The sequence below is a fragment of the Cyclopterus lumpus genome, chromosome 4 (genome assembly GCF_009769545.1).
Source record: "Cyclopterus lumpus isolate fCycLum1 chromosome 4, fCycLum1.pri, whole genome shotgun sequence".
NCBI classification, from domain to species: Eukaryota; Metazoa; Chordata; class Actinopteri; order Perciformes; family Cyclopteridae; genus Cyclopterus; species Cyclopterus lumpus.
The window spans coordinates 14,707,367-14,721,578 of record NC_046969.1 but is presented as its reverse complement, the minus strand read 5'-3'; the positions used below and the strand labels follow the sequence as shown (position 1 = coordinate 14,721,578).

At 41.0% G+C, this 14,212-nt stretch overlaps 2 protein-coding genes across 3 annotated transcripts; both read right to left on the bottom strand.

The window, feature by feature from the left end:
* Positions 1-4,006: 4,006 nt before the first annotated feature.
* On the bottom strand, positions 4,007-4,978 carry LOC117729388. Its single transcript, XM_034530396.1, has 2 exons — positions 4,496-4,978; positions 4,007-4,375 (listed from the first exon to the last, which is right to left on the bottom strand). Exons 1-2 carry the CDS (start codon positions 4,976-4,978, stop codon positions 4,007-4,009), a joined length of 852 nt encoding a protein of 283 aa, XP_034386287.1.
* A 3,193-nt stretch (positions 4,979-8,171) lies between these two features.
* LOC117729138 lies at positions 8,172-12,572 on the bottom strand. 2 transcript variants are annotated; one of them, XM_034529885.1, is made up of 2 exons: positions 12,525-12,572; positions 8,172-12,177 (listed from the first exon to the last, which is right to left on the bottom strand). In XM_034529885.1, the coding sequence occupies exon 2, from the start codon at positions 11,724-11,726 to the stop codon at positions 9,114-9,116; it is 2,613 nt and encodes an 870-aa protein (XP_034385776.1). In that variant the 5' UTR covers positions 11,727-12,177; positions 12,525-12,572; the 3' UTR covers positions 8,172-9,113. Both variants share the same exon structure in this region, with proteins under 2 accessions (XP_034385776.1, XP_034385777.1).
* Between the last annotated feature and the right edge of the window lie 1,640 nt (positions 12,573-14,212).

The window sequence follows — 14,212 nt, the reverse complement described above, 5'->3', positions numbered from 1 at the left end:
GCTTTTATCCAAAGCGACTTACCATCATACACCGTAGACAGAGCTACAGGGAGCAATTCAGGGTTAAATGTCTTGCTCAAGGACACATTGACTAGGGCCATGAGCGGGGATCGAACCGCAGCAACGTGACAGCCCGCCTCAAAAGATGCTCTGCTATACAGAGGTATGCCATAGTCTGCCTGTTGCCGGTAAACAAGTAGAGCATCAAGCGAGCTAGTGCCGAGCTAACTGGACTACGCAAGGAGAACAAAATACACACATACATCGTTACCAGGAGTTGACTGTTTCTGGTCATTTTGAAAAAAAGTACTTTTAAGATCTTTTCCCAGAATAATACTATTAATTTGAATTTTTATAAATTGCCGAGAGTGATATCTAAGAGGGGCCTTCCAAAGGATCTGTATGTACCCATTCTTTCAGGAGGTAACTCCATAATTACACTGACCATTAAAATGCTCATTTCCTTAAATTAAACTGTACATGCTGAAGAGGTATTTCAGTTGACAACATTGAGATGTAAATACCCGTAAAGACCAACTGTCTGTGAGTGTCAAAGGGAAATGAATACAGCATTAGTTGGGTACCTTCAACCTAATGCAAACGTTTAGTTCCATTCAATGGCGCACGATAAGGCTTGAAATATGTTACATCTTTGCTATTACCAATGAATGTAGATATTTGCTTGAAAATAGTTAGATTTCAACTGTGAAGACCTGAAGTAAATTATGAATTAAAAGTAAAATGTTAAAAGTATAAAATAATCATGTGATAGATTAGGCAGGCCTTTTGTTGTTCATTATATTGTTGCAGTGTGCTGTATGGCACACATTTGTCTTAGAGCTCACACGACCAAGTTGCACACAGCCTGTGATACACATGTCACATGAACATGCTGGCAAATAAGTGGAATAAATATGCTGAGTGTGTATTGATAAAATTCCTTGTTAATACATGAGGAGGCTGTTTCTGCCATTAGTGGCAAGAGGAGGCAAGATGAGGTAATGACCTATGTAGTAAACTACAAGAATGAGAACCAATCAATTTATAAGACTACTTGGGCAATATAAGTCATGGTTTTAATTATTCAAAGGTATATGGTACATGGCACTTTAAAATATATCTGTGGTTGAACACCTTTGAGATTGAATTTGCAATGCAATTTAGGCTCCAGATGTAATTGTAATTAGCCTGCTGACCCATTTTATTAATCTTTAGTCTCTTAATCTAATTGTGTTGGAGTCTCATTCATTGTGTTGGTCGGTTTCATTTCAAAGTTAAGATATAATTTAGATGAAACACTTTCTACAATTCTATAAAAAGTGCCTGATATTTCCGTCATGGTACTGCAGCAGAGAATAGACATAGTAAGTGTTGATTATTACTTTCACTCTTGTTCTATGGATTTTTTTATGTTAGAGAATTGACAGGATAATGAGCTGGATAACCTCATATTAACCTTGATTAAGTGACATACTGATCACTGGGATACACTTTCCAGATGTGTTTATATAGGTGAACAAACAGTACAGTTAAAAAGATATCCTACCTCCCTTCACCTCTTCCTCCTCATTCATCTCCTCCCCAGTATGAGAGACCCACCAAGCACGGTGAACAGTCATTATCACCAGCCTTTCTTCAACTTAACTATGATGCTTAGGCAAGCATCAGCATTAATCAGGGAGAGCGAGGCAGGGTGGGGGAGCGGAAAGCAACAAAGAGATCAGACCTGAGAATACACAGAAGAGGCCACCAAGTGGACCACAAATCACCCTCTTATCTCCAGGAGATGAAAGACTTGTTTTCCCTCAGCCAGTAAACACAATTATGTATCCGAGCATACATTCAGAAGATCATTCAACAACAAATCTTCTTCATCTCTAATTATGCCTAATATAAACAGATAAGAGCTGTGCCCAGGCCGACTGGTAATATGTTACCTTCGTGGCAAGTGCATACACCACTCAAATTCTGAATCATCTTATTTAACAAGTAGCCTACAATGAATGTAGTAACAATGGTATTGAAAACTGACTTACGGTTCAGGGATGAATGTTACCATCATAACAGCTTTTGATACGGCTTCTATGCATATCTAATAAATAGGGTTTTCTGGAAACTGAAATTTAATTTTAGCATCACCAGCAGCAGAGTGTGTAAGTGAAGTTTGCACATAAGCTGTAACAGAAAAGGAAGGAAAAGACAGAGCTGCTGTTGGCATAAAAGTGGCATTATGAACTGGATCTCAACCCACTTTACTAGTTGATTGTTTATACTAATATCCTTGCAATATAAAACATTTAGGGTGAGATTTGATATTGATATCCAATTGAGAGTAAGTAATCTACACAACTGCACACATATGTGACTAAAATATTTTCATAATTGAAAAAAAACTGCAGCTTTGTACTAGCAATATATAATGCAACATATGTACTAAATATTCAACTGTACAAATACAAAATGGTGTGGCATCTATACTGTGATTAAAACACTGGAACAAATTGAAATTGAAACAAACGGAAAAAAATTATGTGATACACACGCCACACTAATTGTTTATGTTCACAGCTGTCTTGTTATTTGCTGTAATTTGTAGAATTTTCTAGTCATTTTAAATTAAGTATGTGCAAATCAAATCACCAACAAACAGCAGGCAAACAATATCAGCATGCTGTGGGCTACTCCATATTGGTAACATATTATATACAAATGTATGGGGCAGCAACTGAATCGTCTTCACTGAGGAAATGGCCGTGCACTTCAACCCTCCCACACACACACACACAAGCACACGCACACAAGCAACACAAAAATAAAAACAAGCCTCTATTTATCTTCCTCGATTGTTCACTCGTGAAAACAGCTGAACGAGGCATTAGGCGTGGAAAAGGCATTGCGTACCTGCTCTGTGCATAGCTCTCTCGTACTGTATGGGAGGCACATTGGGAATACAGATGGCTCTGTCTTCTGTGTATTATCTCTAGTAAATCATATTTACCTGGCACCAGTGGTCCAGGAGGACGTCACTACCCTCACATGCCAAATACTGTAGGTACAATACAGATGGTCAACTATATTGAGATAAATCAAGAAGTGATTAGCAACCCAGATCTAGGCGTCAACCCCATCTGTCTAAAGTATCCCACTGTAAGTGATCTAATAATATGAAATGACAGGAGCAGGCATGCGTTAGCTGTGTGTTTGTGTGTTTTTCCTGATAAATTGATTGGACAAGAAACATGCCTTTGCTGTGAGGAATGCTATTTAGCCTAAGATTAAATAAATACTTAAATAACTAATATGCTGCCCTCAGTATATGTGCCGTGATACACCTTGGCAGTTAGACAAACTCTTTCCTGACATCACGACTCTGAAGACAGTTGTCCGTTGTCCACAGGTTTATTGACGTAAGAAAGAGTAAAACTAAAACACACAAAGGGCATAATGAATACAAACAAAATGCTTTCTTTTTAACCTTACACATACACACAATGTAAATATACAGATTCTTCAATGAAATAACTTGCTTTATTTTTAACCGCTACTTTTATGTATTTACTACTGATTTACACATATGTTCCTATAAACCACTGTATTTTAACATAACAACTATTTATTCATATTTATTCTGTCATATGAACAACATTCATAGCGGAGTAGTCATTAACTATGACTCGATGGACTTTGTGCATAAAACTTCCCAAACTAAACATTGTCACAAAAATAATCATCTGCAATCATAAGTAACAATAAAACAAATCAATACATACCAACGATGCCATCAAAAGGCATAAGATGCAAGCAGACTCAACTGGATTGTAAACTGAGCCATGCTCTTCCTTCACTTCCTGATTACAAGTCCCCTAACAAGTTACAAGACATTTCCTGTTTCAAAATAAAACGTCCTGTTTCAAAATAAACATAACTTACTGATTTGACAATTGTAACAAAACACTCCCCGCCTGGCGTGAATACACGCCACTCAATAAATCCTAGACAGTTCACTTCACTGAGCCTCTGGGGGGAGAAGAAGCACTATCTCAGAAACAGACCTAAGAAAGATTTTAGTCACTCCTGTTCGTGTGACCTTGATCTCGACCTTTCGCACCTTCCCGTCTTCGCTGGGGAAGGTCTGTGTTACCAGTCCAAGAGGCCATTCATTTCTTGGTACTTGGCTATCCTTGAGGAGAACAACACTTCCTGGGTTGATGTTTGGATGAGTGGACTGCCACTTCTTGCGTGCCTGTAGTGTTGGGAGGAATTGCTTTCGCCATCTGTCCCAGAAGGTGTTGGACAGGTGCTGGACCTGCCGCCACTGGCGCTTGTAGAGATCTGAAACTCCAAACTCTCCAGTAGGAGCAGAAAGGACATTCACCTTTTGAGTGAGAAAAGCAGCTGGAGTGAGTATAAATGAGTCATCAGAGTCAGTTGTCACAGGACCAAGAGGCCTGCCATTTATAATGGCTGTCACTTCTGCCATGAAAGTCACCAGCACCTCATGGGTAAGTTTGTCCTTCAGCTGAAGGAACATGGAGTCCAAGATTCTCCTTGCAAGACCAATCATTCTTTCCCATGTACCGCCAAAATGGGAGGCGTGCGGAGGGTTAAAGGTCCAAGAGCAACCTTGGCCTGACAGGTAAGCCTTCACAGTTGTGTTGTCAATGTTTGAGGGTATCTTCAACTCCTTGCAGGCGCCAACAAAGTTGGTGCCACGGTCTGAGCGGATGTGATTGACAGGACCGCGCACAGCAAGAAAGCGCCTTAGCGCGTTGATGAAGCTGGATGTGTCAAGGGATTCTATGACTTCAATATGAACCGCTCGTACACTCATACACGTGAATATTACAGCCCAGCGTTTACTGTGTGAATAACCTCCTCTTGTTCTTCGTGAAGAGACACTCCAAGGGCCGAACACATCAAGGCCGACATTCGTAAAGGGAGGCTCTGTCGAGAGACGATCCGCTGGAAGACTGGCCATCTTTTGAATTGTAAGTGGGGCTCTAAGCCTTCTGCAGGTTATACACTGGTGGATGATGCTGCTCACTTTTCTTTTGCCACCAACAATCCAAAAGCCAGCTGTACGGACAGCCCCTTCTGTAAACAGACGGCCTTGGTGATAGATTCGTTCGTGGTGATGCTTGATGAGTAAGGTTGCAACTTGATGTTTGCCAGGAATAATCACTGGAGTCTTTTCACTCTGATCAAGGTTTGCATTGTGGAGGCGGCCCCCGACTCTCAGAAGGCAGTGTGCATCAATGAAAGGATCCAGATTTTTGAGAGGGCTACATTTAGGGATCTGCTCATGTTTTTGGATACATCTGATCTCTTGACTGTAGACTTCTTCCTGTACTGCTTGAATGATGATGTGCAACGTGTAAGAGTTCAGAGAGTCTCGAGCTACCTTGTGCTTGGAAGAAGAAGCTCCGAAGCCAGAGATATATAATAATCATTATTTAATCATAACAAACAAGAGTCATCTGTATACATACATGGTCCAGGCCCGGACGCGCTCACATGGCTTCGCTTCCACAGTCTCCTGACGTAGCCAACAGTTTCTGTCTGGCGTCACCACGTAAGAGACCAAATTCACGTCTCACAATTAGTTTTATTCGCAGTCCATTCGCTGAGCTAAGCTCCCATTGGTTAGTGGAGGTATTCATGCAAATACCTTTCAGAGACACAGCATGCTACGCTGAACAGCGAATAAGACCTGAGGTTCACACCTGAGGGTTAGTTCCATTGGCCACTTCAAAGAATGCCTCAAATCGATAAACTAGCGGGGTCAAAGATCACACTTCCGGTCAAGGACAGGAAGTTCCCCTTCAGAATAAAACCCTATTATCCTGCCTACAGAATAAAAGCAACATCTCAGGTTTCAATCGGCATCCCTTTAACTATTGTCTAAACAACAAAACATCCATTCATTCCCATGCATCATACAATTAATCATTACATTTGTCATTAACAAACAGAATAATAAAACAGTGATCCTCTCTTATGCTTCATAATACATTCCTCAGAATATTCCTCAAATTAATGATCATATCTTTCTTTATGTATTAATTTAAAACATAACCTCTCTTATCTACATGTGCAAGTGTATATAAAATCCACTACAACCTAACAGTCCCTCCTTTTATACTATTTCATAGTATAAACAACTTGTATTGGATTTTATTTCACCGCACTGTAAACATCACTGTAATACAATCTCTATCATCAATACCTGTGGAAGAAAAAACAATATCACTCCCTCCTTTTGACCCTGCTCTGCAAAGTAACTAAAGTCTAGGAGTGTTGTGATCAGATATGTGTCTATCTGTGCATATGTCTATGTGCATCTTCTTTCTCTGCATGCTCATCTCCTTGATGGTCTCCTTTCTCTGCAATCCTCCATTCCTCGATTTCCTCGGGTAAAAGGAAAAACAGCAAGTTCAAACACTATATTTATTTTATTATGATGATCATCAAACAGACTTCTGTGTTTTGTTATTTGAATCAATGTGTCAAAGGTGCACGATACTCCTCTGTGGGCAGCTCATCTGTTGGTGAGGTCCATCACAGCAGGCAGTCAGGTACACGATGAAGGTCAACGATGGAGACAAGTGTAGCTGTGGAAGAGAATTAAAAACACACAGAGCGGCTTTCTGCGCCGGCTCTAACTAAAGTTGGATATCTGAAATATATTTGGAAATAATTTTCATATTTCCCGAACCAATTCTCCAACATGTCTGAGAAGTAGTTATTCTATGTTTTCTTTTAATCTTCTCAAAATCTCAAAAAATATTTCTTAAGGAACTAAATTATCCAGGTTCAGACTAGCAATCTCAAACTATATGATCAAGGATCAGCTTCTCACCCGTGGGAGGAATCAACTATTAAATGCGCTTCTGTTGTCCAACGGAGTCTTAATTACTCGTCCAATCCCATCTCTCTTAAATTTATTTCTCTCTTAATTTATTCATCTCTGCGGATTATATTATATGTAATTGATCAACTCTATGTTCTTTTAACTATTTCAAATCCTGCTAGGATCTGATTGCGAGCTGGTATTCGTTCGGCTCTCCTCTCTTGCTCGAACACCTAGATCTATTTCTGGGGGGAAACAAAACTCTTGCCCCTGGGGGTGCAGTTAATGGCAAATCTAGTGTAGTGAGCAGTGCGATTCAGTGTAGTTTGTGAACATCTTTCTGTGTCCTAACTCTTGTGCCAATGTTTCACTGCTGCACCTACCACAAAAATAAAAAGTAATACCAATATAATTTCCAAAACTATTGCGCCTAGGCAGAAATGTGGAAGTAACCTCACATCTTCTCCTAGTTCTACATCTCTCTGGGTCTTCCATTCTACTCAGAATTACCCTCCTGATTCTGCAACTCTTCAGCAGCTCGTTGTGATTCTTTGGCCGTCGGATCTGCAAATACACAATATGTTATAATGGTGCCATTTTGTTTTCATGAGGCCTCTTACCTGGAGGACGTGTGACGTTTTATCAACGACTTCAAACAGCCCTGTCCACCTTCTTTCGTGAAGCTAGGACTTTCTCCTAGCTCTCTGTAGAGTCCACATGGGTCTCCTTGTCAACTCTCATGGGGAGAGAAATGTTCTCCCTCCTTTTGGAGGATATTTAGCCATTTTAAAATTCATTGTTTAACTAGCTCTCTTGACTAGGTGATAGACTGCTCTATGTGAATGTGTTCCATCTATATATATATCTTAACTTCTTGTCTTGTCAGACACAGCATGCTACGCTGAACAGCGAATAAGACCTGAGGTTCACACCTGAGGGTTAGTTCCATTGGCCACTTCAAAGAATGCCTCAAATCGATAAACTAGCGGGGTCAAAGATCACACTTCCGGTCAAGGACAGGAAGTTCCCCTTCAGAATAAAACCCTATTATCCTGCCTACAGAATAAAAGCAACATCTCAGGTTTCAATCGGCATCCCTTTAACTATTGTCTAAACAACAAAACATCCATTCATTCCCATGCATCATATAATTAATCATTACATTTGTCATTAACAAACAGAATAATAAAACAGTGATCCTCTCTTATGCTTCATAATACATTCCTCAGAATATTCCTCAAATTAATGATCATATCTTTCTTTATGTATTAATTTAAAACATAACCTCTCTTATCTACATGTGCAAGTGTATATCAAATCCACTACAACCTAACAAACGCTTGATCAGACTCCTCAACAGTGTATCCTGTTTTACAGTGATGCCAGCCCTTACAAGGGCTGTTCTTCAAGGTCATGTTGAAAAGACGGGCTATGTGTATGAGGCGAACAATGGCCCGTGTTAGAGACTTCCAAGATGAGAACTTTGAGAATCGTTGAGAACCAAGCTGCTTGGATGTTGTTGTAGTACTCAAAGTGGACACCAGAGGGCGAATGTCTGGGTCTGAACCCGGGTCTACAAGCTTGTAGTTGCTCTCTGAGGCACTTGTCTCCGGTGTGTACAGAGATTTGGGTCCACTCAGCCAGTTTGTGTCGTTCAAACGGCCTGCAGCGACAGAAGTTGTAGTGTAGGCTCTGGGAATAGAAAGCTGGGACAGTTCTTTCAAAGATGCTCTCCAAGATGTCCATGCGTCTTCCATTTCTTGGGGCAAAGGCGAGTCCCAGTCACCTTTGTCAGTTGTGAGTTCTCTCAGAATAGCCTTGCCTTGTATTGTGACTGGCGCTACAAACCCTAGAGGATCGTAGAGGCTGTTGATTGTAGACAAGACACCCCGTCGAGTGTAGGATATTATCTCGTCGGAGACGCTGAAGTGGAAGCAGTCGGTCTGGAGGTCCCAATTGATTCCAAGACTACGCTGCATTGGCAGCGTATCTGCACTGAGGTCCAGGTCTTTAAGGTCTTTTGCACGATCTTCGGCCGGAAAGGCCTCCATGACCTCCTTGTTGTTTGCTGCGATCTTGTGCAGCCTTAGGTTTGATTTGGAGAAAACATCTTGTGTCTTTTTCAGCAGGTTGACTGCAGCTTCGACTGTGGGCAAGGACTTCAACCCATCGTCTACATAGAAGTCACGCATCACAAAACTTTGGACGTCAGGGTCAATGCGAAGCTCACTGAAATATTGGCAAGTACCACTGTTCTTCATCCTCACTGGGAGGAGGGGGCTAACTCAGCATGACCATTCTTGAACATCTTGTCCATGAAACTGAGAAAATGGTCTCTCATTTCAGGCTTCCTTTCAAAGTTGCGTCTGAGCGACTTGAGACGGTTCAATGCCTGTGGCCTGTTATTGGGGAGCCGTTGACGTGAGCATTTAAAGGGTAATGGAGCTACCCAACTGTTGTTTGCATCTTTTGTTAGTCCTTTCATTATTTTCATGAAGGAGATGTCCTGGATAGACGGAGCCATGTTGTTGTCGTCCTTGGTCTGCTTGAATATGTTATGTCCTAGGCTGTCAACATCACAGTTTGATATCTCTTCAGGGTGTGTTTGGAGGTGGTTTGTGGCTTGGGTGTCACTGTATTTTTCCTTTACACGGAACATGTTAGGACACGGGTCAAAGAGAGTAGGGCGTCCCCGTTCCGTGGTGTTCGTGTAGAAGGCGTTGACTGTCGATGGTTTGTGAACGCGGCCTAAACATACATTACCCACGATGATCCATCCCAGATCCAACTTCTGAGCATAAGGTAGGTTGTGTGGGCCATTGACCTGTTTGCGGACCTTATGGACTCTGATAATATCCCGACCTAAGAGAAGCATAATTGGGGCTTGTGGGTCGATATCTGGGATGAGGTGTGCGACTGACTTTAGGTGTGCGTGATGAAAAGCTGCATTGAGAGTTGGAATCTCACTTCTGTTATTTGGGATGTCATCACATTCTATGAGACTGGGTAGTGGGATGCTGACGGTCCTATCCAAAGATTCCACGATGTAGCCACAGGCCCTTCTTCCTGTCGCTTTCTTTACTCCAGCACATGTTTTCAGTGAGTAAGGAGCACTTGGACTTTGGTCATTGAAGACTTCGAAGAACTGTGAACGAAGTAGTGATCTGTTGCTCTGTTCGTCCAGAATCACGTACATCTTCACTGCTTTGTGAGCGTGGCCGGCTGGATACACATTCACAAGGGATATTTTAGAGCAGGATCGGTCCGTTACGTCTCCGCCACAGACATCTGTACATTTGGTGGTGACATGGGGTTGTGGAGAGCTATCCTCCTCCCCGCCATGCTCTGGAGCAGAGTCTTTTCCTCCAACCCAGGGAGCAGGTCCAGGGTGAAGCGCTGTGTGGTGTTTTTCACTTTTACATTCATAACAACGAACATTAAATGTGCAGTACCTTGCAATGTGTGATGATGAAGCACAGCATCTGAAACAGACGTTATTCTCTTTTAAGAATGTCTTACGGTCTTCGATGGGCATTTCTCTGAATGCACGGCATTTGCGTATAGGGTGAGGTTTTTTATGGATTGGACACAGTTTGTCACAGTCATTGAATTTCGTTGAGGGCTCCCTAGGATCAGAGATGGCTTTTGGAAATATCTCTGTTTTGTGAACAGAGACTTCTCGCGGTCTGTTTGGCTTCCAAGCTGTTTTTTCTGGCCTGGGAGAAATGTCTGAGTGAGAGACAAAGTTGAAACTTGGGTCATTTTTGACACTAGCTTCTTGGCTAACAAAGTTTACGAAGCAGGCAAAGGGGGGATATGAAACGTGATGTTGCCGCTTGTAGGATGACCCAACTGACGCCCACTTCTCCTGCAGACCGAAGGGGAGCTTCTGTACAATTGGGTTGACGCCTCTCGTTGTATCGAGGAAAGAGAGGCCGGGTAGGTCTCCTTCAGCTTTGGCTGACTCTAGTTCCATTAAAAGATCACTCAACTTTGTTAGTTTAGAATAATCTCGATTTGTTATTTTTGGAAAGGCGTCGATACGTTTGAACAGAGCATCTTCTATTACTTCTGCGGAGCCATAAGATTGTTCAAGTCTGTCCCATATCATAGCCAAACCTGCTGCTGGATGATTGATGTGTATTGCTCTTATGTGCTCGACCTGTTCTGCTGACGCTTTGCCGAGCCACTTAAACAGGAGATCCATTTCCTCGCTTGGTGTCAGGTCCAAACCTCTGGTTGCATTCTGAAAAGACCGTTTCCAGGCTCTGTAGTTCTGAGGTCTGTCGTTGAATTGAAGTAGGCCTGTTGCCACAAGCTCACGACGAGCAAAGTATCTCACAAAGTCGCTAATGTTGGAGTTGTTATTATTGGTGTTTGAAGATGTGAGATAGGATTTAAGAGCAGGATCGCCTTTGTCGTTTTGAGGTCCAAGACCTTGCTCAGGAGTGGCATTGTGGTTGTCAAACCGAACATTGCGTGTCCCATCGAGCTTTTCATCTTCATAGATGTAAGGCTGCTGTGAGATGAGGCGAGTTGGTTGAGAAGCTGCATTGTGGCCATGTGTATGATGGGAAGCTATATTGGCTTGGGCCGGATGGAATGAGTTGACTTCAGATTTGATAGATGAAGCTGGAGTTTCGTAGTTAGGGCTTGACCCTCTTATTGCTCCAACACCATCATCATGCAGCTGAGCGTCTGTGTTTTGTGATTCGGCTTGATCAATCACATATTGTTCTGTGCGTTGTGCAGCTTCCAAAGGACTGGAGTCCAAATTTAACATGGAACTATGTCTTTCACTATTTTTATCTACCACAGCTTCAAGGGCTTCGGCCTCAGCTACGGCTGCAGCAGTTTCTTTCTTGTAATTGAGCATTTCTATTGAGGCTTCCAGCTTAGCTTTTTATAGCTTTAGGCTCATTTCCTCTTCGGCGTAGGACATGCGTGCCTTTGCTGCTTCTGCTCTCGCTCTTGCCTTTGCTGCAGCAGACCCCGTTGATGATACACTTGAGTATGTAGCAGAACATGTAGCGCGGGACCGCGTCTTTAATGAAGTTGCTTTCTCGGACATGGTGTTGTCTGGTGACGTACCTCTGTTTAGACACTGCTGTGATGGTCATCCACTGGCTGCGTGAGATGACGTTGTTAGTAGCGTCTGCCAGCTGGCTGCGTTATCTTGCCCGCTAGAAAGCCGTTGTTTTACTATGCTGCCCTCAGTATATGTGCCGTGATACACCTTGGCAGTTAGACAAACTCTTTCCTGACATCACGACTCTGAAGACAGTTGTCCGTTGTCCACAGGTTTATTGACGTAAGAAAGAGTAAAACTAAAACACACAAAGGGCATAATGAATACAAACAAAATGCTTTCTTTTTAACCTTACACATACACACAATGTAAATATACAGATTCTTCAATGAAATAACTTGCTTTATTTTTAACCGCTACTTTTATGTATTTACTACTGATTTACACATATGTTCCTATAAACCACTGTATTTTAACATAACAACTATTTATTCATATTTATTCTGTCATATGAACAACATTCATAGCGGAGTAGTCATTAACTATGACTCGATGGACTTTGTGCATAAAACTTCCCAAACTAAACATTGTCACAAAAATAATCATCTGCAATCATAAGTAACAATAAAACAAATCAATACATACCAACGATGCCATCAAAAGGCATAAGATGCAAGCAGACTCAACTGGATTGTAAACTGAGCCATGCTCTTCCTTCACTTCCTGATTACAAGTCCCCTAACAAGTTACAAGACATTTCCTGTTTCAAAATAAAACGTCCTGTTTCAAAATAAACATAACTTACTGATTTGACAATTGTAACAAAACAACTAAATAAATATGCCATTGAAATAAATATATATGGCAATTAATTAAATACTTAAATAAATGAAGCAATACATGTACAAAATAATTTAAATATGAATACACATTTATTTATTTTATTATTTTTATTTGACTCACAATCTCTTGTTTTCACAATTCAAGTCCTAGTTTTCTCATATAAGAAGAAGAAGAAGAAAAGCAGATCAAACTGATCAACATGGTTTACAAGATACAGATACTGTTTTTGCCCATAGTGACGATTAATTCAAACATTTGCTTAAATGATATTCAACAGTGTGCTCTAAGATAAACATGTATTGGATGGATGATTTATACAAGGTGTGCTTGCATTGCCAGGGATTGATTATAGAGAGATGTACGGTCTGTTTATGAGTGTGCATTGTGTTTGCAGTTATGTGCTATGAAGAGAAAGGATCATAGACAAATTAAACAAATGGCTTACTGCCTGTTTTCAAACACGTGGTATGGAAAAGTAATTAAATAAGTTAATGATCAGTTTTCTATAACAAAGTAGTTATTTATAATGATAGGGTAGGTACAAGTTACATTTAATAACATTGACAGAACTGACTGCACAGATGCTGTTCCTGTGCTATAATGTTAGATAATGTTTAGTGTGCAGTGAATGCTTGGTGTATTTTGTTAATCATGTGATAGTAAGTGCGTATTTGCAGTTATCTGCTTTGAACAAGACCAAATGTATATAAATTAAATGATTGCATTGTTAGTGATCTTTTTGATACAGGAAGTAGTGCCATTGTTTTCAGTTTGTTGGTAAGGATCGCTAAGGTAACTGCAGTTGGCAACAGTTCTATTATTATCATGCAACAGTGAGAAAGGAAATATCTCAGGGTAGCATCATATGGTCAACAGGGCAAATTCTGCCTCCATGAGTTAATTGGGTGTGAAAAGACATGAATAAGAGTCCGATCCTTCACTTCAGTAGGGGAGAAAAGAGCAGCTGGAAGGTATGATAATAAATGGAACCTCAACTGTGACAGGTGGGATTAGCAAGCATCTGTGTGGTATAATACTGCACCCATCACATGGCGAAGTCTTCTCTAGATCTACACTGCTATAATGTGCCAGCTATAGAGACAGCATCTGTTCAGCAGTCATGAAATTAAACTGGTGTCCTATACAGATTGCTAGGAGCTGAGCAATGCCACACCCACAGACTCATTGTATGAAGGTCTACTCTATGAGACTGACTGATGAAACATTCTTTGTTTTCAACTTTCATTGAAATACTCTTGTTGAGGCCATAGGAAAGATATGGAGGATGGATAATTAAATTCAAAATCAATTCAATGTGGCTTTATTGGTATGAAAGTTGTCAAGTGATGTTGCCAAAGCACCAAAGTGAAAAAGTACAAAATAAAATGTATATGAATGCTGATGCCGCCAGCATTGTTTTCAGTGATGATTGCGCTATGTCGTGAAATTTTACAACGTCTATTGTTGTATCCAACGCAAAGATGGTAGCA